Here is a 21099-nt window from a genome sequence, read left to right as displayed (position 1 = left end):
TGGAAATTTATGTACTGTGAGAACCAATATGTCATGTACTAAGTGCATTTCATCTTGCAATCGGGTGGCCTAAATTAACCTTAAAACTGCTTTTTTGTCTCTTAAAACTGCTCGTTGTCTCTTCCCTGTTCAATTCTCCATTCTTGTTTCCCTGTACAGTTGGAGAAGATCCGCCAAGTGAAGGCTAAATCACTGTACCTTCAGGTAGAGAAGCTTCACCAGAACCTCACCAAGCTGGACAGCACTGTTGCCACAGTGACGAAGGTGCTGGAGGAGGGTCGTAGCATGGACATCCTGCTAGCACGTGAGCACATGCTGAACCAGCTGCATGAGCTCAAAGCGCTACGCTGCATTCTGCAGCCTCAGGAGGACGACAGAATTATGTTCACACCTCCAGATCAAGCGCTTCTGATTGCCATTAAGTCCATGGGCCTCATCAGCAGTGGAGCTTTTGCATCAGCCACTAAAGCCCATGGGGAAGGCCTCAAGAGAGCTCTGCAGGGAAAACTGACCTCATTTACGGTGGTGGGTTATGACCACGACGGAGAGCCAAGGCTGTCTGGTGGTGATGGTGTTTCTGTGGTCTTAATGAGTCCAGATGGAAACCTGTCTAGTGCCGATGTGTCTGACCACCAGGATGGCACCTATACGGTCAGCTACCTCCCCAAGAGTGAAGGGGAGCACCTACTCTCTGTGCTTATCTGCAACCAGCACATTGAGGGAAGCCCCTTCAAAGTCATGGTCAAATCTGGCCGCAGCTATGGAGGCATTGGTCTGCCTGTTGCATCCTTCGGTGGAGAGGGTGATGGTGATGGACAGTTATGTCGACCCTGGGGTATCTGTGTTGATAAGGAAGGCTATGTGATTGTGGCTGACCGAAGCAACAATCGCATCCAGATCTTCAAGCCATGTGGCACCTTTCACCACAAATTCGGCACTTTGGGCTCACGGCCTGGCCAGTTTGACCGACCTGCTGGTGTTGCCTGCGACAGCCAGAGGAGAATCATTGTGGCTGATAAGGACAATCACCGCATCCAGATCTTCACCTTTGATGGCCAGTTCCTTCTCAAGTTTGGCGAAAAGGGAACCAAAAATGGGCAGTTCAACTACCCCTGGGATGTGGCTGTTAATTTGGAGGGGAAGATTCTAGTCTCAGACACGCGCAACCACAGAGTGCAGCTGTTTGGGCCTGATGGAGTGTTCCTCAACAAGTATGGTTTCGAAGGCGCCCTTTGGAAGCATTTCGACTCTCCTCGAGGAGTTGCCTTCAATCAGGAGGGCCACCTAGTGGTAACTGACTTCAACAATCATCGTCTGCTTGTCATCAGGCCTGACTGCCAGTCAGCTCGCTTTCTTGGCTCCGAGGGAACGGGTAATGGGCAGTTCTTGCGTCCGCAAGGTGTAGCTGTAGATCAGGAGGATCGCATTATCGTGGCTGACTCTCGAAACCATCGCATTCAGGTGTTTGAACCCAACGGCAACTTCTTATGCATGTTCGGGACTCAGGGTAGCGGCTTCGGGCAGATGGATCGCCCATCGGGTATAGCTGTTACCCCTGACGGAATGATTGTAGCCGTTGACTTCGGAAACAACCGAATCCTCATGTTCTGAGCTACTTTGTTCAAGGTTTGAAATATATGGTAGCTGAGGAAGTAAAAAGAAGATTTAGGTACACACTCATCAGGAGCAAACATGGCTGAAAGTATGGCAGTAGTACAGAGCCTTTTACACATCTATATTTATCATGATTGTAGTTTAATTTGCGCTGCTGGTGAAAGTGTCAAGCCATTTGAGTAGGAGTAGAGCAAAAATACTGGATGCTGATAGTTTAGGCTATTTTGCTCTTGATCTGTGTCTTGAAATCTTTCTTGTTTGTTTTTTTTTTTTTTTTCTCAGGGAATTTCTAGCATTCTTGAAATAATGTTCTGTCTCTGCATTATACCTACCTCATCTAGCCTATGTATGAATGTACTCTCTTGTGTGTGCAGAGTCTGTTCTGTGAAGTTTTATAAAGACGTCTACCTCAGTGCTTTTTTTATTTGTAGAATCAGAGAACATAACATAAGAAATGAAGCAATGTTTGGTTGATATTTGCACAGCTCGCACAAATTTCTTCTGATTGTTACTGTGCGCGTAACACAGGTTGGACCCCTGAATGTTTGAGTACAGTGCACCAAAAGACTAGGGCTGCATGGGCAGAAACATTTGGATAATGTTTTGATATATCTACTGTTTTTTTTTTTCTGAATTTCATGTTTTAAAATTTTTCATTTGCATCATACCTCATCTAAACCTCTTACCTCACAGCTTAAATGTACCTCTGTATATGGTTGCCTCATTTTGCATACCTCACTTTGTGTTGTTTTTCATTTAAAGATTATGCAAGCCTATGGAAAACTACCAAAATGCATGATTGCCTACAGAATTAATTATTATGAGCTTTTGCTAAATTACTTGGTAGGCCTGTTAGTACAGAATGGAGTCCAGAGTTGAATAATGCAAGAAACGAATAGCTCCCATTTCAAAAAAACATTTAAAGAAAAGGGGGCAAAAGAATTTGAAGATTTCTTTTTTTTATTATAAGTTCTTTGGGACCTGTGATGAAATTGAATCATCCCTTGCTTTGTTTATTTAAGTATTTGTCTTGTTTGTTCTTCATCTAATGCACCATTAAGATGAAGTGAAGATTATCAGAAAGATTGTTTGGCACATGGCTGACTTGCTGTAATTGGCAAACTTGGATGTAATCCAAACCTTGTAGGACTACGTAGTTTATTTTGATGAAAGGCCTTTCCGAATGTCTGGAATGTATTTTTTGGCCAAATCCAGAAAGAAATAACTTGGATCTCTTGGGAGACCATTTGCTCTGTCAATGGAACACAGTTTGAAAACATCTCGAATCATTTGAGTGTGGTCTAAAATAAGAGACGTTTCGCTTTATTTGTGGGGAACCACTTTAATGATTGCTGTTGCTTGCTTCTTTTGACTGTTTACTAAAAAGAAAGCATTGGAAAACTATAAAAAAGACAAGCACTGACATCCATAAGAACAGTACATGGCAGTTTCCCCCCTTGGCATGTAATTTAAAAAAAATGTCAATTTGAAACTAAAACCAGCAAAGTCTGGTCAGGTTTTCACTGAAAGGCAGTTAGAAATATATATAATTGCTTGTTCCGACCACATGCCCTTGCCGGGCCTAAATCCCAAAGTCTGCATGTCAGGTGCTGCTTTAGGTCTGCATCTCTTTTCTAGATGGGCTTACCTGTCTGTAAAGCTGCTTGAATTGTGGTGGAGGTGAGATTTGTGAGGGCTTTTCTTGCTGACAGTGTATGCCTACATGTCTGTTCTTTGGCCTGGTATATTCCTTTTCAGAAACAAAAGGTAAATTCAGGCACAGTTGCTAGGCTAGTCTCATTCTGTCTGTTCTAATTTAGCATTAAATGGAGGCTCCATCTGTGAGACGCATCCCATTTTGATTTTTGAAACAGAAAAATGTTCACATGCTTAGCAGCTTTTCTATGAGTGGCAAGGCGAACCGTGACTAATTTCTTGTTGTAATGCGCTGACAGTATTTCTGTATAGACTGCTGCTTTTTGTACCCGTTTGTTCCATTCACAGGCTTCAGAATTCTGTTTTGCCAAACGGAGACAACTGGAAATAGGCTTGTGCCAAAAAAGAAACATGGACACTGGTTCTGAACTGGTCTTTAGATTGCTGTCATATTGAATATTTTAACCTTGGTTTCTCAGTACAGTGGAGTCAAAGTCTAGCATGAACTTGCTGTTTGTAGAAGAAGGGTTGTATAGACACAGAGTTGCCGTTGCTTGAGCTGCTTAACCAAAACAGTTCGCAAGACCAGTTCAGCAAGTAAGAAACCTGATCCCAGAGTTGCGGGCTAATAAACAATTAGAAAATTTAAATGACTAATGTATATTGAGAGGAGGAAAGAGTGTAGGCATTGGGCAGCAAGGGAAAAAATAATGAAACACAAATTTTGCTACTTATAAATCTTCACATCGATTTACCCTCTCATTCAGTATTAATATCCATTATTTAATGTGTTTGAAATTTAGATGCAGCTCTGTCGTTCAGAGATCCAAAGAAATCTCTTCAAGAGAAAAGGAATTATTTTTGCATGCTTTAAAAGCCCTTGTAGACATGTATATGTGGAAAGAGGTGATAGAGGGGAGACATTGACACACATGGATTTATACCAAAAATGTTGTTCTGTTGGGTTGCGGTTGGTGGCTTCGACTACACGATTGTATAACTGTTTAATAAATAGCTTTACAGAGCAAGGTACTTTTTAGTGTGAGACCTTAGGAGAAAGGTTTACATATGCCTTAACACTGCTGCAGTAAACTTCAACTTTTTTTTCCCCCCACCCTCCTTGGAATCTAATCAGACTCTGAAAACTGCCAAAGAGCTTGCTCTGTTTTTTCCCCTCCCTGTTAGTAAAGGTGTTGTTAAAAGTATCCTATTACAATTGATTTAGGAAATATATTGAGAGGAACACATAGTAGATCTGTACTGAGGAACTATCGTGTCAGCCCACTAAACCAGAATTTGTTGCATTGGTATATGCTTTGTGTGGTGGCTATTCGGGAAAGCTCCTTAAAACGAGATTAAATTTGGAGGGCTAGTTCAGCTTCTCGGAACATGGTGCCAGAGTACAATACAATGAATATGGACATGTCTACAAGAAGTCATTGTTAATTGGACTCAAACGGTGCCCTTCAGAATGTCTAATCGCTGCATGGTATCTCTTGATAGGACCTTTGGTCAGTGTCTGTACGGGTTTCCCACCAATTATGGTGTATTCCAGCTTTTGACCTGTTTCCTAATCTGGACAAAGCAGAAGGAAAGATGTTAACAGTTCAGAAGTGCATGGTCTTTTTATGATTGTATTATCTACGAAGAAAAGAAAAACACAAAAAAACTCAGGTAGCTTTCTAGAGATTTGATTCGAATTCAATATTTGTTTCTTACAATCGGATAGAAGATCCTTTGTTAGTACTTCATAAAAGTTAGTATCTATTTTGTGTGTGCATTTATTGTATTGATCTATGAAAAAAAAAAAAAAAAAAAAACTTGTTGCTGTTGTTGAATTCCATAGGATCCTTTACAACCAAATTTGCTGTTAGTTGTGTTAACTTTCGATTAGGGGGTGAGCAAAATGTAATATTAGAGAAACGGCTGTCTAAATTCAACAGTTCAAATAGCACTAAAGCAATTGCGCCGAAATATTTTTGATACCATGAGGATGTGATCTTGTTGATTGCTGTATTGATGGGAGAGGTACTCAAAGTTCAGTATACTGAGAATCAAAATTGACCAAAGATATAAACTGGCTGCCTAAAGAAATTATTTTGCCTTGGGATGCATCAGAAATTCCTTATTACAGTGGTTATTCTGATGACAGCAATCCATTTTTTTGTATATTTAGGAATCCAAATTGTATTACAGTATATCGCGTCTCCATTTCTTCAAATCATTACAGCTTTTTGTTTGATCATTACTGGATTGTGGGCTTGGCTGTGAGACAGGCTAAGCCAAGAGGTGTGGATAGATGGCTGCCTAAGTTCAGACCAGGTCTCAATTTTGCCTTTTAAAATGTAATGATTAGGATAGAATCAAAGTAGCAAATACAGATTCCTGGTCTGTTGTGTTGGGTGGATGTTATGTTTGGTGCCCTCCAAGAGGTCCACAGTTAGTTTTATCATTCTTTACTCTCCCTCTCTTGCTCTCTAAGCAGCACTCACCATCCCCAAACCTTTCAATCAGAACAAAATACTCATGGATTTCTGTCTGGGTCAGACTGAGGAGACTGTATGAAATATTTGGTGGTCTACAGTCTTGTGCTCTTGTCTTTTGTGGACTTTAAACATTTTCCTATGCAGTTTTTGATTTTATGTTTGGTTGTTTACACTTAAATAAACTTGTATCTCTTGGGATCCTGAATTTCTGGTCAGTGTCTTCAGTTGCGGTTTTATTTTCCAGTATTCCAGCCTTTTGTCAAAATTGTGATTTCAAAATGTGTATCTAATTTTAACTAACAAAAGCCAGTCCTGCCACCAGTGTAGAGTGAAGAACCAGAGTGTCTACATACCAAAGGGGCAGGGGTCATGGCAGGGCCCTGCCCACAAGGTCAACACAGTGCTGCTTCATTCTACATGATAACCAGAATGGCTGTGCAGATGGCCTCTTAAAATAACTGGTCTAAACCAGGTTTACACATGCAAACAGCTATGGTCAAATTTCAGTGGAATGCTGTTAAACTGTGTCCTGTAATCTTCCTCAACGTGTTGGACTGCTTAAATCAGAGAGTGATGGCGCAGATATTTCCTTAAAGCTATATACAGAATTACCTATTTATTTATTTAATAGAATTTTATCAGGTTTTAGAAAACACACTCAAGCTGTTGTATTGCTCTAAATATATAACTTGAGATTAAGGAACATATAGTGAATTTATTCTTAAATAAAACCTCTAAAGCTGCAGTATGAACAGAGGAATTATGTTTGAAGTAGCCCAGTTCTTTTAAAGGCTTTAACAAAGGATCTGCCTCTCGCTTTCTCTGGGAGATCATTGATGGAACATGTCAGAGTGAGATCTGAGCAACAATGCAGACTGATGGGGGAGGAGAGGAGAGGAAAGGGGGGTGGTAAAAAAGATTTAGCATGAGAAAAGCTGCAAACATGGGAAAGGGGACCGGCCACCCTCGAGACACAGAGACAAAGAGGGGAATGGGAGGGACCACACATGAAAGAAAGAGGTGGTCTGTCCACCCCCAGTGAACTGGCTTGAGCACAGGTCAACAAGGAGAGTGCATTCCACATTGAGCAGCCATTTGTTTGAGGTCTGCAGAAACAACAGAATGGGCACTAGCATCCCAAATAAGATGCAAAATGCCTCTTCTTAAGTTTATGCAATTCTGCATTCTTCAGTAGGACTGCTTTAAGAGGAGAAAACCATTTGATCACTAGATCACTATCATTTACAGCATATGAAACAACTGGATTCATTTTAATGTTGCTATTGATGCTGTAAATATAAAATTCCTAGCATGTCTTTAGTAACCACAACTGAAAGGGTTGTAGGAATAAATTGTTCATTAGACACACATTAGACTCTATTAATACTAATTTTGTACTGGTTAGACTAAGAAAGATCATATAACCCATTCCAACACCTCTCCGGTAGTTACCAAATGCTTTTAATGGCCCTTCACGTTAAATCATTTGAGAACGGAATGACCCTGCACCTCATTAGTGTTAAACTCATTACATATTAACGAATTAAGATTTAAGTGTAACGCAAGACTTTTAAAATGGGGGAAAAAGTGAGTTTTTATAATTTTGTCCTTCGGAATGCTCATACATTTTTAAACTATCGTCATATTAAGTCGATGTATTCAGTACAGCCCAAGAAGGATTTAGAAGGAAGCTTTAATACTAGCAGTTCCTTTGTGTTACAGATAGACACACAGCTAAAACTGTCACAATGCCAGGTCCAGTCTGTATTTAATTCTTTTTTAGACTGAATCTTGTTTCGTTACAGCGAGTCTGTAAAAGTTTTAAGTATTTTACAGCTCATCTTGTTTAGCAGTCTGTATTGTTCATTTCTGGCTTAACCTATTCCAGTTTGTTTAGCTGCTCATCTGTTGAGCGATAAGCTTGCTTAGGGTCAAATGTCAGAAATGTTTGGAATTTGAGGTTGTCTTGCTGTCACTTTCTTCTTCAGAGGCTGACTAACAACAGAAATATTATCTTATATAAAGTTATCTAGTGTGTCCAGTTTCTGTTTTCGCATGTGCTAAAGTAACTGCAGCAGTCGCTTAGCAACCGCTGCTCATCGGAATGATACAGCTACATCGGAACTAACTGCTGCATAAAACAAACTATTATTATTTTAAAACGTGAAGTGGTGGTAAAACATTCACCTGAGCTCTACCAAGGCAAAGAAGAAAAACTGCGGAACACAAACAGAAAACACTTTGTTAAAAACCTTAGACCACAAATTAGTGTAAATAAAATTTATTTAGGATTTCATAGCCTCCAGAAGATGTCAATATAGTTTTAATAGATGACAAGTTCTCAAAAACCAACTCCTCTCCAGTGGTTAGAGATGAATTCTTCCCAACCTCCATTTTCCTTCCATCAGCCCTCCCTATCAATCCCTTTATCTGGCCTGTTTCACCAAACTGCTCCAGGCTCATAAATAGTAAGAGTGTTAAAAAGGTGTATGACACTCGGGAGGGAGTGTGTACATCATTTGCGCTGCACTTGTGTGAAGGAAGAGGGCATCTTTATGGGCTGAACGGGCTGGCCTGGCTGGAAAGGCGGAGGCTTCTTGCGCAGGTCTGGAGAGGACGAGGGCTTGACTGATGGAAGTAACTGGTTCCGTTTGATGATCTGGAGAGCCAGCTGTGTGTTACCTGCAAGAGCCAAGCAGATCAATCACACCCACTTACTAAACCTGCAGATACTGATTATCTGTTAGAGATGATGGATGGATGCAGGAGATGTGCTCTGTAAAACAGTCACTTTATAAAGCTAACAATAAATGTATGCACTGTTAGCTCCAAGTAAGCAAACACAAAGTGCAATGTGGACATTCTGTTCTTATATTGCTACTGTAGTACTACAGTTACTCATTTTAATATAACTCAAGATATGGGCCTTGAAAATACCATTTTGCAGCTCTAGGTAGACACCCAACAGAATAGCCTCTGGGGGAATCTCCTTTGGATTGACCATGGAAGCTGCCTATAAGGAGAGAAAAGGGAAACAACCACAGTTACACCAAGCCTACAGTCATCTTAAGGAGTCAGCTATATAACATAAATGACATGGTTTAAAACATTTCAGCTTTTCAGTCCACCAAAGAAACATGGTTTGAGTTACTACCTTAAGGTACATGTTTACCATTGGCATGTTACTGATGAAGTGTCGTCACTGTCATTCAACATTAATGGACTGAACTATCATATAATTTTCTTAAAATATGTCCAGCGTATTTCATTATCTGCAGAACACCGTAGTTTAAATGTTGCTTTGAATTATTACAAAATCTTCTTCTTCTTTCGGCTGCTCCCCTTAGGGTTTGCCACAGCGGATCATCTGCCTCCATCTTGCCCTATCCACTGCCTCCTCTACTTTTACACCAACCATCTCTATGTCCACCTTCACTACATCCATAAACCTTCTGAGGTCTACCTCTTCTCCTTCTGCCTGGCAGCTCCATCTCCAACATTCTTTGACCAATATATCCACTATTCCTCCTCAACACATGTCCAAACCATTTCAACCTGGCCTCTCTGGCTTTATCTCCAAACTGCTCCACCTTCACTGTCCCTCTGATCTGCTCATTTCTAATCTTGTCCATCCTTGTCACTCCCAACAAAAATCTCAGCATCTTCATCTCCGCCACCTCCAGCTCAGCCTCCTGTCTTTTAGACAGAGCCACAGTCTCCAAACCATACATCATAGCAGGACGCACTACTGTCTTGTAAACCTTCCCTTTCACTCTTGCTGCTATCCTTCTGTCACACATCAGCCCTGACACCAGTCTCCACCCACTCCATCCTGCCTGCACCCTCTTCCTCACCTCTTTTCTACACTGTCCATTGCTCTGGATGGTTGACCCAAGATATTTGAAGTCATCCACCTTTACGACCTCTACTCTTTGCATCTTCACCTTTCCACCTGCCTCCCTCTCATTCACACACATATTCCGTCTTGTCTCTACTGACCTTCATTCCTCTCCTCTCCAGTGCAAACCTCCACCTCTCCAGATTCTCTTCCTGAATTATTACAAAATACTAACAAATATTTTCTCATAATTTGGTGTTAACCATGAAGAGCCACATGAGCCTTTGTAAATATACTCTAATAATTCTAATATATCACTAAATCAGAATCAGAACAAATGTTTGATTTAGATAGTTATCATGGCCAAATGTTTAAATGTATGTGTGTCTTTATTCACCTGATGAAGGCACTTGCGTGCTTTCTCATATTCACTCCGCAGACAGTAAGCACTGCCCAAATTGAAAAGCATCATGGCCCTTGCAGAGCTGACAGTACTGGGGTAACACAGAGGAGTTTGCTTCCCTGCTATACAAACAAACACACAAGAGTTTCAGACCACTACACATTACATACTAATAACACAAACACAACTGTGATTGTGTACAAATGTCTTAAATATTTTATTACTGTGCAAAAACTATGCAGGCTAGTGCTATCAGAAGCAGAAAAAGATAATGATAGCTGTGAACACTCACAGGTCTCAACTGGCTCTAGATCCCCTTTATCTGAACCTGCAGATTCAGACAGAGATGTGTGAAAACCAGACAAAAAAGAAACAGTTCAATTTTGTTTTGTATGCACACTTACAGCTCTTTGACACTAACTGAAACATCAGTGGTGCTCTTTCAGTTCAAAGACTGTGTATGCACGTGTGTCTATGTGAGTGTTTACCTTGGTCTTGCTCACTGGGTGAAACTCCTAGTGATACATCAGTAACATTCTCTGGGTTGAGGTGAGCGATAGCATCAGAAATTCGGTCCAGAGAGATTAGAGCTTCAGCAGCATACAGATGACCCAGGAACCTGAGGACAGGCATTAAGCATGTTATTGACCACCAGACGAACTGACCCTGGAACAAATCAGCTAAAAATCTGAGAAGGCCACTTATGTAATAATATAATTATATTATAAAGACAGGTGTTTTATGCCAGGGATTTTCTGAAACATTGAGGAAACTGAAATACTAGCTGTTACATACATACATATTTATAAAGAGAGAAGGATCAGAGTGTGGCCTGACTGGTTTAACCACACAGTCATTCATGTCATCCATCCATCAATCAATATGGCATCAAAAAAAAAAAAGGATAATAGTGATCTCTAGAATGGAATGCATGGAATGCAAGGGTATTCAAAGATAATGTAATCAGACTAAAATCAACTGATTTAACAATTTCAGTGAAAGCTTTATAGAATCACACACACACACACAAAATAAAAGTGAAACAGGTATTGAACACGTCACCAGTTTTCTAAGCAAATATACTTCTACAGGTGCTAGTGACATGAAATTCTCACCAGATGTTGGTAAGAAACTGTCCACACAATCCACACATGCAAAGAAATCAAACCATAGGTGTCCATAAATTGTGTATTAATGAGAAATGACACAGGAGAAAAAAAGTATTGAACACATGAAGAAAGAGAGGTGAAAAAAGCCATGGAAAGTCCTGACACCAGCTGAAATCTATCAGTAATTAGAAAGCAATCCTGCCACTTAGTGCAAATTAATATCAGCTGGTTTAACTGATGGCCTATTAAAAGGTGTCTCATTACCAAGGTTCCACACAATAAACATCTCATGATGGGTGAAACCAGTGAGCTCTCTCAAGACCTTTGCAACCTTATTACTGATGGCATTGGTTGCAGAAGAATTTCTAAACCACAGAAGGTTCCAGTGAGCACTGTTGGGGCCATAATCCAGAAGTGGAAAGAACAACATTTCACCATAAACCGGACATAACCAGGTGCTCCCTGCAAGATTTCAGAGGAGTGAAAAGAATTATCAGAAAAGTTGTCCAAGAGCCAAGGACCACTTGTGGAGAGCTACAGAAAGACCTGGAATCAGCAGGTACAATTGTTTCAAAGAAAATAATAAGTAATGCAATCAACTGCAATGGCCTGTGAACTCACTGATGCTCACTACTCCATGCAAGACTCTATTGCTGAAGAAAAAGCATGTTGAAGCACGTTCAAATTTGCTCAACAACATTTAGACAAGCCTGTGAAATACTGGGAGAATATAGTCTGGTCAGGTGAGACCAAAACTGAACTCTTTGGATGCCATAATACACAAAATGTTTGAAGGTCAAAAGGCACTGCATATCACCCCATAAACAACATGATCTTGACTCTCAATTGGTTTCATAGACAGAAAATAAAGCTATAAATGCTAGAATGGCCCAGCCAATCACCTGACCTGAATCCAACTGAAAATCTATGCAAGGAACTAAAGCTCAGAGTTCATAGAAGGAGCCCACGGAACCTTGAGGATTTGAAGAGTATTTGTGCGGAAGAATGGGCCAAAATCACACCTGAGCAATGTATGTGAATAGTTTCTCCATACAGGAGGCGTCTTGAAGCTGTCATCACCAACAAAGGCTTTTGTACAAAGTATTATTTCAATATAATTTCAGTAAATGTGTTCAACACTTTTTTCCTTGTGTCATTTCTCATTATTACACAATTTATGGACATCTATGGTTTGATTTCTTTGCATGTTTGGATTGGATGGGTTGTTACAGACATCTGGTTAGAATTTCATGTCAATAGCACCAGAAATATATTTACATAGAAAATTGGTGACGTGTTCAATACTTATTTCACCCGCTGTATGTATACATACACAAACATATGCAGAGGGAGAGAGAGTTAAAGATACAAATAGAGAGAAGGACCAAAGAGTGTGGCCTGACTGGTTTAACCATACAGTCATTCATATGTCATTCATATCATTCATTATGGCAACAAAATAAATAAGTATAATAGTGATCTCTAGAATGGAATGCAAGGGCTTTAAAAAGAGACTTGAAAGTTGAGAGACTTACTTGAGGGACCCTGACAGCTTGGGTTGATGTAGGAGCTTATCTGCATGGTTAAGTGCCATTAGGTTGTCCCCAAGGGCCAGAGCCACATATGCACTACAGGCTAAAATACAGCACCTGTGTGCAAATTATGTAGACAGACACAACATTCACTTCACCACACTGTGTTGAATACAACAGCAAATTTTAACTCTTGTCTTCATAACATGCAAATTCAGTCTCTAAAGGGGAAAAATACAAACCATATGAAAAAGGAGGCAGGTAGAGCATATTTATTCAAAGGATGAATCATGCATTCTAGGAGATTTAGAAAAATCTTTCAGTGGTGCCACATACAGTGTTTCAGTCTACAAATGAGTGGAGGGCAATGTCTGGCCTCTGTGACTCAATCACAGTCATGGATACCACACATAGCAAAGTTATCCCCAACACTGTCTCAGAAACTTTAAATACTTCAAGGTTTAGGTGCAGTCAAGTCCCAGTGTTTAATAGAATGCAAATTCTACTAATAGAATGCAGTAACTGCCTGTTTAAACAGACGGACACAGTGACCAGAACAATAAATAGAAAACTGTAAAAGAGACGTCACTGAGCGACATTACTTTACTTTCCCTCCAAGAAATTTTCCTTGTGAACAAAATCTTTTGCACATGTTGTTCCTTGAGCAAAAACAAAAAAGCCTGGAGGACACAGCAAACAGCAAACTTTTGCATGTTATTTGTCTTTTACTCCTTGTGTACATTACTATTTCCACAATCTACAACTTGTACTGAGCATAGTGTTAATAAACTGCCTCCTAAATGAACCAGAGTGGAAGTATCACTAATAACTGTACTCCTCCATAACCCCTCCACCCTGTTCTGTTTCCTGTTAACTCCAGCTCTGCCACAAGTCCATCATTAAAGGGGTAAGGAGAAAGAAAGGGAGACAGGGTGAAAGAAGGGGGGGACAGGCACAGGCCCCTCAGAGGCTGGCTGGGACACAAAAGGCTCGCAGGATTCCGGGAAGTGTAACCTGAGTAAGTGGCGGCTATGCTCGTAAACGTGTCACCGCATCAGAGTGTCAATCCAGGGTCACCCCTCAAACCCACCCGCCCTTTCCTTTCCACCAGGTCCAGATAGCCAACAGACGCAAACGAATGAAAAACGCCTCGAGTCAAACAGGAGGGGAGGTGAGTCAGTACAGAAAAGAGAGAGGTGTGAGAAAGACCAAAAAAAAAAAAAAACCCAGAAAACTCGTTCTAGAGACAAAAACCAGAGTAGGAGGGCAACAGAGGAGAGTAAAGTGAAAGGGGAAGAAGGGCCAGCTCTAGAGGTAAAAGCCCCTTTATATGCTAAAGGCTATTTTCATCAATGGATGCTCTACAAAGCACATTCTAAGTCCCCAGTACATACATTATATTTACACTCCAATACATTCCTAACAGATTTTAGTAACAATTAGTATTTGAAATGGACACTGATAAAGAGTAATCACTAGCAAACAAAATCTAATTTATAATTAAATCTAAAAGATAACGACTACTTTCTGAACGCACCAAAGAAACACAAACCTTTACAATTGAGGATATTATCGGAGTTACCTTCATGTTGGTTTAGCAGAATATTTTTTGAGGAATGTCTTTGATTTTACCTGAGGTTCTCAACTTCCTGTTTTCTGAGAGGTGATGAAGGGGCAGCAGGAATGAACTTGTCTCCCTCCTGGCCCTTTCCGCTGTGAAGCAAAGCAAGTGAGAAAAGGTTACTGGACCAGCCCAATGCTGTATGCTCAAAAGTGAGTGAGGAGAGTAGTTCAAGAGAATGTTTTGTCTTAACCGGAACAGCATGTCACTGATAGATTTGTTGCTGTTCTGCTTCCAAGTACTACTTTCCTTCCAACTTGATGAATGGGGTCCGACATGCAGAGTCAGAGGTGTGAGTGTGTAAGGTAGGCGTGTGCTGATATAAAAATGACCTAGCCTTTTTATCATGGGTAAAAAAAACAATACAGATAAAAGATGATAAAGGTACATGTTATACATTACTGTCTTTAAATAAAACTTTATGCCTTAATTGCACAGTAGGACTGCACATTGGCATTAGAGTACTCTAATACAATATTCCAATACAAAAATCACTATTCAGTGTTTCATCACAACACAGAAAAAATAAATAAATAAATAAATAAATAAATATATATATATATATATATATATATATATATATATATATATATATATATATATATAAAAATATAAATTTTCTGTTTTAACAGTGCTGTAAAATGTAGCAAGCTTGCTTGTATTTGCCTGATAGTATGTATGTTGTGCTTCGATGTAGTGAAGTACAAGTGCCACAACGCGAGTGTGCTGCAACTAACACACTGTTTAGGACGTGACTGAGAAAGGCAGAGGATACATGACTCCCTAACCTCCAGCCCACGACTGTGTAAAGTTCCTTTGGCCGACATCAGGTTACTTTACAAACAGTGGAAATACATTTCTCTGACAAACGTGCCCCCCCCCTGGTTATACTGGTTAGCTTCTCATAAGCTCATCTGAGGAGGCAGCCTCTATAACATAGACACAAAAAACTAGCAATTTAATTCTGACATTTTTAAATAATTACACATATTTTCAAACGTATTCCTCTATGTGCTGCTAATTGTTTGTACAATTCCAGTGCGTGCAACTAAAAGGGCAAGTCTACAGCCCTATATAATTTTTTACAGGCCTACAATAAAAAATATAATTTATTGTGAAGGCAATGTTCATTTGCCTGTGGCCAGTTCTGTTGAAGTATGTGAAGAGCTCTGGGCGTGGGTGGTATGTTAACACATTCTGTAAGTGTGCACACCTGCAGGCATCACTGTTCTCACTGCCGCTCTCTGTGCTGCCTGATTGGCTGGAGCTCTTTGAGCCGTTGTCTGGTTTGCTCTCATGTTGCTGGTGCTCTGGCAGAAGGAGCAGGGCGTTCCTCAAACAGATCGCCGCAAACTCCATACTGGCTACAGGGATCGCTGCCGACTGACCCTCACTACACACGCGCACGCGCACACACACACACACACACACACACACACACACACACACACACACACACACACACACACACACACACACACACACACACACACACACACACACACACAAAGAGAGAGCATGTTCTAAATCACTATCAAGCATCTGAAAAAAGACATTGTTGCTAGCTTCCATCATTTAACTATACGTGTTGGCAGAGCAATTAAAAAATGGAATATAGTGCCACCTCTTGGAAGGAAAGTCACATTACACAAGTTTCCAAGGGAGTAAAAGTAGCAACTGGACAACATCCAAACCACTATATAAAACAAGAGGAAGCATGTCATGCCTATAGCAATGTCAAGTTCAGCAGAGCAACACACCTGTAGGTTGTGTTCTGTGTAGACTGTGATGCTAAGACAATCTTGCGATGATATCCTTGGCCTACAATGGACTGAACTATCCCCTTTTTACTAGGCAGGCCTTTGGTTTCCTGCTCAGAACTCTGATAAAAGGCAAAAAAAAAAGTTTAGTGAAAAGTCAAGTTTCAAGCTGTAATGAATCATTGGTGTAGATTCTCTGTTACCCCTTTGTTGGCAGCGATGCAGCACTCAGCGAGACGTAGCCAGAGACGCGGGTTTGAGTGGTACACCTGCACTGCCTCCATCAGACACTCAAAGGCTGCCAGCGGTCGACCAATGTGCAGCAGCTGAATGCCACAATTATAGAGCAGCTCATATCGCTTATTCGCCAGGAGAGCACACATAGGTATACCAGTGAACTTCTTAGCTGTGGGAGAACAGTGAAATGGCATTCAGTCTACTACTAAAAAAAAAAAAAACATTCATGTGGTTTCACTACAAATGAGCACCTCCTTTGTACAGAAAGATCCCCTGAGTAATTTAAACCTTGGCCACTCACCCTGGCCATTCTTGCCATCTCCTAGCTGTGCACATGTGTGGTCATTTTCCTGAAGGGCTTTCTTAAAGTAAAAGATTCCCAGGTTGTGTTTCCCCATGGCAAAGTGGATACAACCCAAATTATTCCAGAACATGCAGCGCACACATTCACCTGCAACAAGAGGAAAATATATGAGGAAATAATGTCAAAAATAATGGAATTATTATACATTTAACATCATTGAGTTTGCTATTACAACATGAGACTTACGTAAGAATGAACTTAAAAGTTAACTTAAATGTGTGAAGGAAGAAGCTGTTCGAAGTTTCACTGCTAAATCAGTGGCTGAAAATGTATGTGCATTGTGTACCTGTTTTAAGAGGTCCAGGATGCTCAGCAATATTGGAGCTGTTAAGCAGTTTCACTGCTTTACGGTAGTTTCCTCTCAGATACTCAAAATTACTCTTCAGGAAGAGGGAAGGCGCAGACTGAGAGAGTGAAACACAGAGTCAGTCTAGTCAGCACCCAGTAGTAACATATGCAAGTCCTTCATGCGAAACCTTAAACTTGTATGCCTTTTTATCATACTATGTGGTTGTACTGTGCTGCTGTATGTGAATGTAAGCAGTAATTACTCACATTTCCAGCTGTGTTCATAACAGACTTGATCTCCCTTTTACAGGCCTTCAGGGACTTCATCTGAATGTAGGCCCGCACTTTATACTGTACAAGCAAATAAGGACACAAATAATTTGGTATGTTATTTACATGGAATTCATGCAGATCATTTATTTTAAATAACTTTTACATTTACATCTGCTGATATCAACACCATCAGGCATCACTACAAATACAACTAGGTCTTCAGTAAATCCTCAAATAGGTCATGCGATCCTAATTACATGCACTCACATGGTGTATCCGAGACTTGGCTGCCTCGATCATGGCAGCAAACTCAGCTTTTTGAGCAGCAGATTCTTTGGCTGTGCTGTTGTTACCCTGTTACAGAAAAATAGCATAATTAAATGAAATCATTTCAATCTACAACTGCAAATGTGGCATTTAAAACAGTATTTTGTTATAGTATTGTATTTTACAAAATTTCTTGCAAATATATGTCAAAACAAACTCACTGAACAAACCATGTAAAATCAAACTTTACTGCTATTTAGTTCTAAATTTATGTCTGTCTAAGTAACCTGTTCTCCATTTAGGCCACTGTGTTTATCCTCTATAAGATGCCCTGCCTCCACTACTGGATCCCTGCAGATGAATTTACACTCTGCACTTTGAAATGGCACCTGGACAGACAGTCTCAAAATTAGTGTGAATGTAACATTTTTAAATTGTCTTTAGTCATACTGATTTTAAAAACATAAAAACACGAAAGACACAGCTTAAGGTCGTCACACACTGAATGTGCTGCACAGCGTCACACAGCATAGCAGAACGCTGCTATAGAATTCCCAGAAGAGAGAGAGAGAGAGAGAGACGATAAAAGCTTGGTTTGTTTTTACACTCTGCTCATATAAAGTGAATGAATGCCTTTTTTAAGCTACAAAACAGGACAATGCCATGGCATCCAAATAAACTGCAGCAAGTGCCATGCTTCATAGTGCCTTAGTAAACTTGGAGGTAGAGCATCTGCTAATAGTCCTTTAACTCACTAGGCGGGTCAGAGAGGAAAAGCAAGAGAAAAATAAACACAGTAGTATCAGAAACCATTATATGGAAACTGCATATTTTCTTACGTCTCCTTTTCCATTCTTGCTGCTGCCTTGTACTGAGAGTTTCTCCAGCATGGTAAGGAGATGCAGTGCTTTCTCTGGCTGGAAGGTGAGCAAGTAAAGGTCCACCAGCAGGAAGCACACCGCCTGAGCAAACTTCTCTTCTAGGACAGAGAATCCCATCAAGCCATGCCACCTTACTGCACTACACCAGGAGGTGGCAGAACAGCAGCACTGAGACTTTAAGCAAGCTATAGTACAATGACTTCACAACATATAAAACTCAATCTTTGACAATGTTGGTTTTTTTAATATTTCCATTATGGATGCACCAATATGGGGTTTTGTGCTGATGCCAATATCTGATACAATCCAACAAGAACACACAGTTATACTACATCTACATTTACTAGCATTACACAAACACCTAAAGCTTATTTGCATAGAGTTAGGAGTGCAATAAAATGAATAAAATGCAATTCAGTAAGCCAGCACCGCCGAAACATTCTGCTCTTCTGGAGTTCAGTACATACAGCATTAAATATTGGTTTGAACTATCAATCAAACCTAAACATCTGTCTGATGGTGATATTTTTATTAAACATCTGCCAATACCAACATGACTGATATCATGGTGCACCAATAATTTCCACACAATGTGCATGATTATGCACATAAGTGATTCTGCGCATATATATCTACATAAAACCCTTTTTTAAAAATATATTTTTTATAATTTCAGAAACATACCAAAAGGCTCCAGGAACTGGTAGAGCTTCTCTCCAATAGATATGGCTTCTGAGTACTGCCGCATATGGTAGTGAATGATGGCTTGGTTGTAATAGAGGATGCTGTTTTCTACATCATCTAAACCATCAATGTCCTCCACCGCAGAATGGACCTACAGCAAAAAAAGTGAAATAAGTTCAACTTAAGTCAAACATTTAGTATACATCTACACCATGGAGGTGCCTGTCATGAAGAAATATATATATATTTTTCCCCCCACCTGATTTTTTATTGTCATTAATATCTGCTTCAAAGTGCCTGTTGTTGCCTGCCCAGTTTTGTAAAACTCAGCAACAGCTTTGTTCATGGCAATTTTATAGTCTTCCTTGTTCAATTCTTGAAGACTTTCCAGTTGTTTCAGGGACTCATCATAGTTGCCAGCCTACAGGAAAAGAAAAGCAATGAGGTAGGAAGTTTCAGTTATATGTGATATTAAATAGCAGGTACTTCAAGTACAAACTAAATGTCATGCATAAGAGTTGTATAGAAGTATCTACCGTAAATGCTTCAAAAGCATTCGTTGCCATCTCCTTCTCTTGGTCTGAGACACCAGGGGAATCTGCGCTGTCATGTTTCATATCATTGGCTTGGTCTAAAACATATGGAATAAACGTACTGAGAAGTTAAGTGCCCCGTTGGACCTGATGCAAAGAGCAGTGTACGAATATGTAAAAGATGCAGATATTTTATATGTGAAAGCATCAGCTCAGACTGCAGCCTGAACGCTTTACAGGAATGGTTCACCAAAAATAATCGAGCATGCACAATTTTCCCCTTATCCTAAAAACACAGTTAATTAACCAATAGGTGTCTGATATATTAGGTTTCCTTCATTAGCGTAACTAAAAAGTAAGGCAAGTCCATCCAGGTCACCCACACTCGGTGACACGGACTTTTATTATAGCAGCTGAACTGAAAATCCAGCGCAAAGCCAAAGAAGCAGACCTTAGACCCCAGACGTGTGTAGGCGGACGGACTTCTTTTGGAAGATTTTTTTTTGTAAATTTGGTGAACTACTCCTTTAGCTGAGAACCGGTCGGCTAGCTACCAAGACTTACCACACACGATTTACAAATCAGATCTATGACCTACGTTCCCGACAAGCTAACGGTAGCTCCCCTTAGTGAGCTTCTCAAACGAACTAAAGGAAACCAAATGCATAATTTACCGACTCAGCTGATACAGTTAACGTTAGCGCCGTCTGAAGTAGCCAGCAAGCTAACTTAACCTAACTAGCGTTAGTTAGCTAGCTAGTGTTAACGTTACTACTACGACCGACCAGCTTGTGATGTCCACATAAGTCTATAAATCATATTTATTTAATCATTTAGAGTAGGCCACGCCACTTCCAATAAAATTAAACGGCAATCGTTTCTCTAGACGAATGACAAAATGAATAAGGCTAACGTTAGCTAGCCAGCTACATCTGCCAAGTTGAATTAGCTTTTACTTTCATTTTAGAGCCATTGCTCTACATCACCCCTCTTATATAAAGACATCTAACATTACATTCTGCTTTTCGTCTATTGCTGAAGGACCTGCATATATATTTTTGTTTCAGCTTACCAGTGACCTGCTGGGCTTGCTAACCTAGCTTAGCTAGGTTGACTTGGCTAAGCTTAGCTTACCTTGCTACTGCAGCATTGTTTACAACTGGTTTGTCTTGGTAACGTTAACGGATAACACGCGAGCCAAAACGAGTTAACCTAACTAGACTTCGAAAGTCACCGCAGTGGCAGACTCTCAGTAATCGAGTGTAACCGGGGCAGGTAAACACTAGCGGGATACATGGTTACAGATTCACTGGTTAGTGATTAGCTAAAACTCAGCTTACCAGCGTTGCTTTCAGCCATTTCTTGAAACTGGTGCAATGGTTTGAATGCGTCTTTAATCCAGTGCTAGGATACTTTTCAGGGATTCTCTACGTTTGCGTTTATATGTAGATGTCTCTTTAATGTGTAACCACTGTTACTACCTTTCGCTTCGTTCAGGTTGTCACTGTGACAAACAGAGCAGAGTCTGTAACTGTCCGACATCTGCCGGTGTG

At 40.3% G+C, this 21099-nt stretch overlaps 2 protein-coding genes across 5 annotated transcripts in view; one reads left to right on the top strand and one right to left on the bottom strand.

Moving 5' to 3' along the window:
- trim71 (tripartite motif containing 71, E3 ubiquitin protein ligase) overlaps positions 1-5961 on the top strand; it is a 30486-nt gene extending 24525 nt beyond the window's left edge. Inside the window, exon 4 of the mRNA XM_017700409.2 lies at positions 160-5961. Within this exon, the coding sequence (XP_017555898.1) occupies positions 160-1611 (1452 nt within the window). The 3' untranslated portion in view covers positions 1612-5961. The remainder of the gene's footprint in view (positions 1-159) is intronic.
- Positions 5962-8021: 2060 nt separating this feature from the next.
- Positions 8022-21076, bottom strand: cnot10 (CCR4-NOT transcription complex, subunit 10). 4 transcript variants are annotated; one of them, XM_017700410.2, is made up of 19 exons: positions 20887-21076; positions 19550-19644; positions 19273-19434; positions 19014-19164; positions 18288-18427; positions 17449-17535; positions 17176-17259; positions 16907-17024; positions 16558-16707; positions 16223-16425; positions 16020-16141; positions 15473-15652; positions 14271-14351; positions 12642-12755; positions 10486-10616; positions 10290-10325; positions 9992-10119; positions 8694-8769; positions 8022-8438 (listed from the first exon to the last, which is right to left on the bottom strand). In XM_017700410.2, the coding sequence occupies exons 1-19, from the start codon at positions 20903-20905 to the stop codon at positions 8272-8274; spliced, it is 2244 nt and encodes a 747-aa protein (XP_017555899.1). In that variant the 5' UTR covers positions 20906-21076; the 3' UTR covers positions 8022-8271. The 4 variants fall into 4 exon arrangements, with proteins under 4 accessions (XP_017555899.1, XP_017555901.1, XP_017555900.1 ...); XM_017700412.2 differs by having other exon boundaries at positions 9992-10116; XM_017700411.2 differs by having other exon boundaries at positions 8272-8438; positions 18288-18424.
- Between the last annotated feature and the right edge of the window lie 23 nt (positions 21077-21099).

The sequence above is a fragment of the Pygocentrus nattereri genome, chromosome 3 (genome assembly GCF_015220715.1).
Source record: "Pygocentrus nattereri isolate fPygNat1 chromosome 3, fPygNat1.pri, whole genome shotgun sequence".
In the NCBI taxonomy this organism is placed as follows: Eukaryota; Metazoa; Chordata; class Actinopteri; order Characiformes; family Serrasalmidae; genus Pygocentrus; species Pygocentrus nattereri.
The sequence above is the reverse complement of the archived record's forward strand: the minus strand, read 5'-3'. Positions and strand labels throughout refer to the sequence as shown.

Excerpts from the sequence above, each read along its gene's own strand:
- cnot10 (XM_017700410.2), bottom strand. Across the intron at positions 19,165-19,272 it reads TAATGACAATAAAAAATCAG|GTCCATTCTGCGGTGGAGGA; the intron begins GTGGGGGGAAAA and ends TTTTTGCTGTAG. Across the intron at positions 10,326-10,485 it reads ACCCAGTGAGCAAGACCAAG|GTTCAGATAAAGGGGATCTA; the intron begins GTAAACACTCAC and ends CTGAATCTGCAG.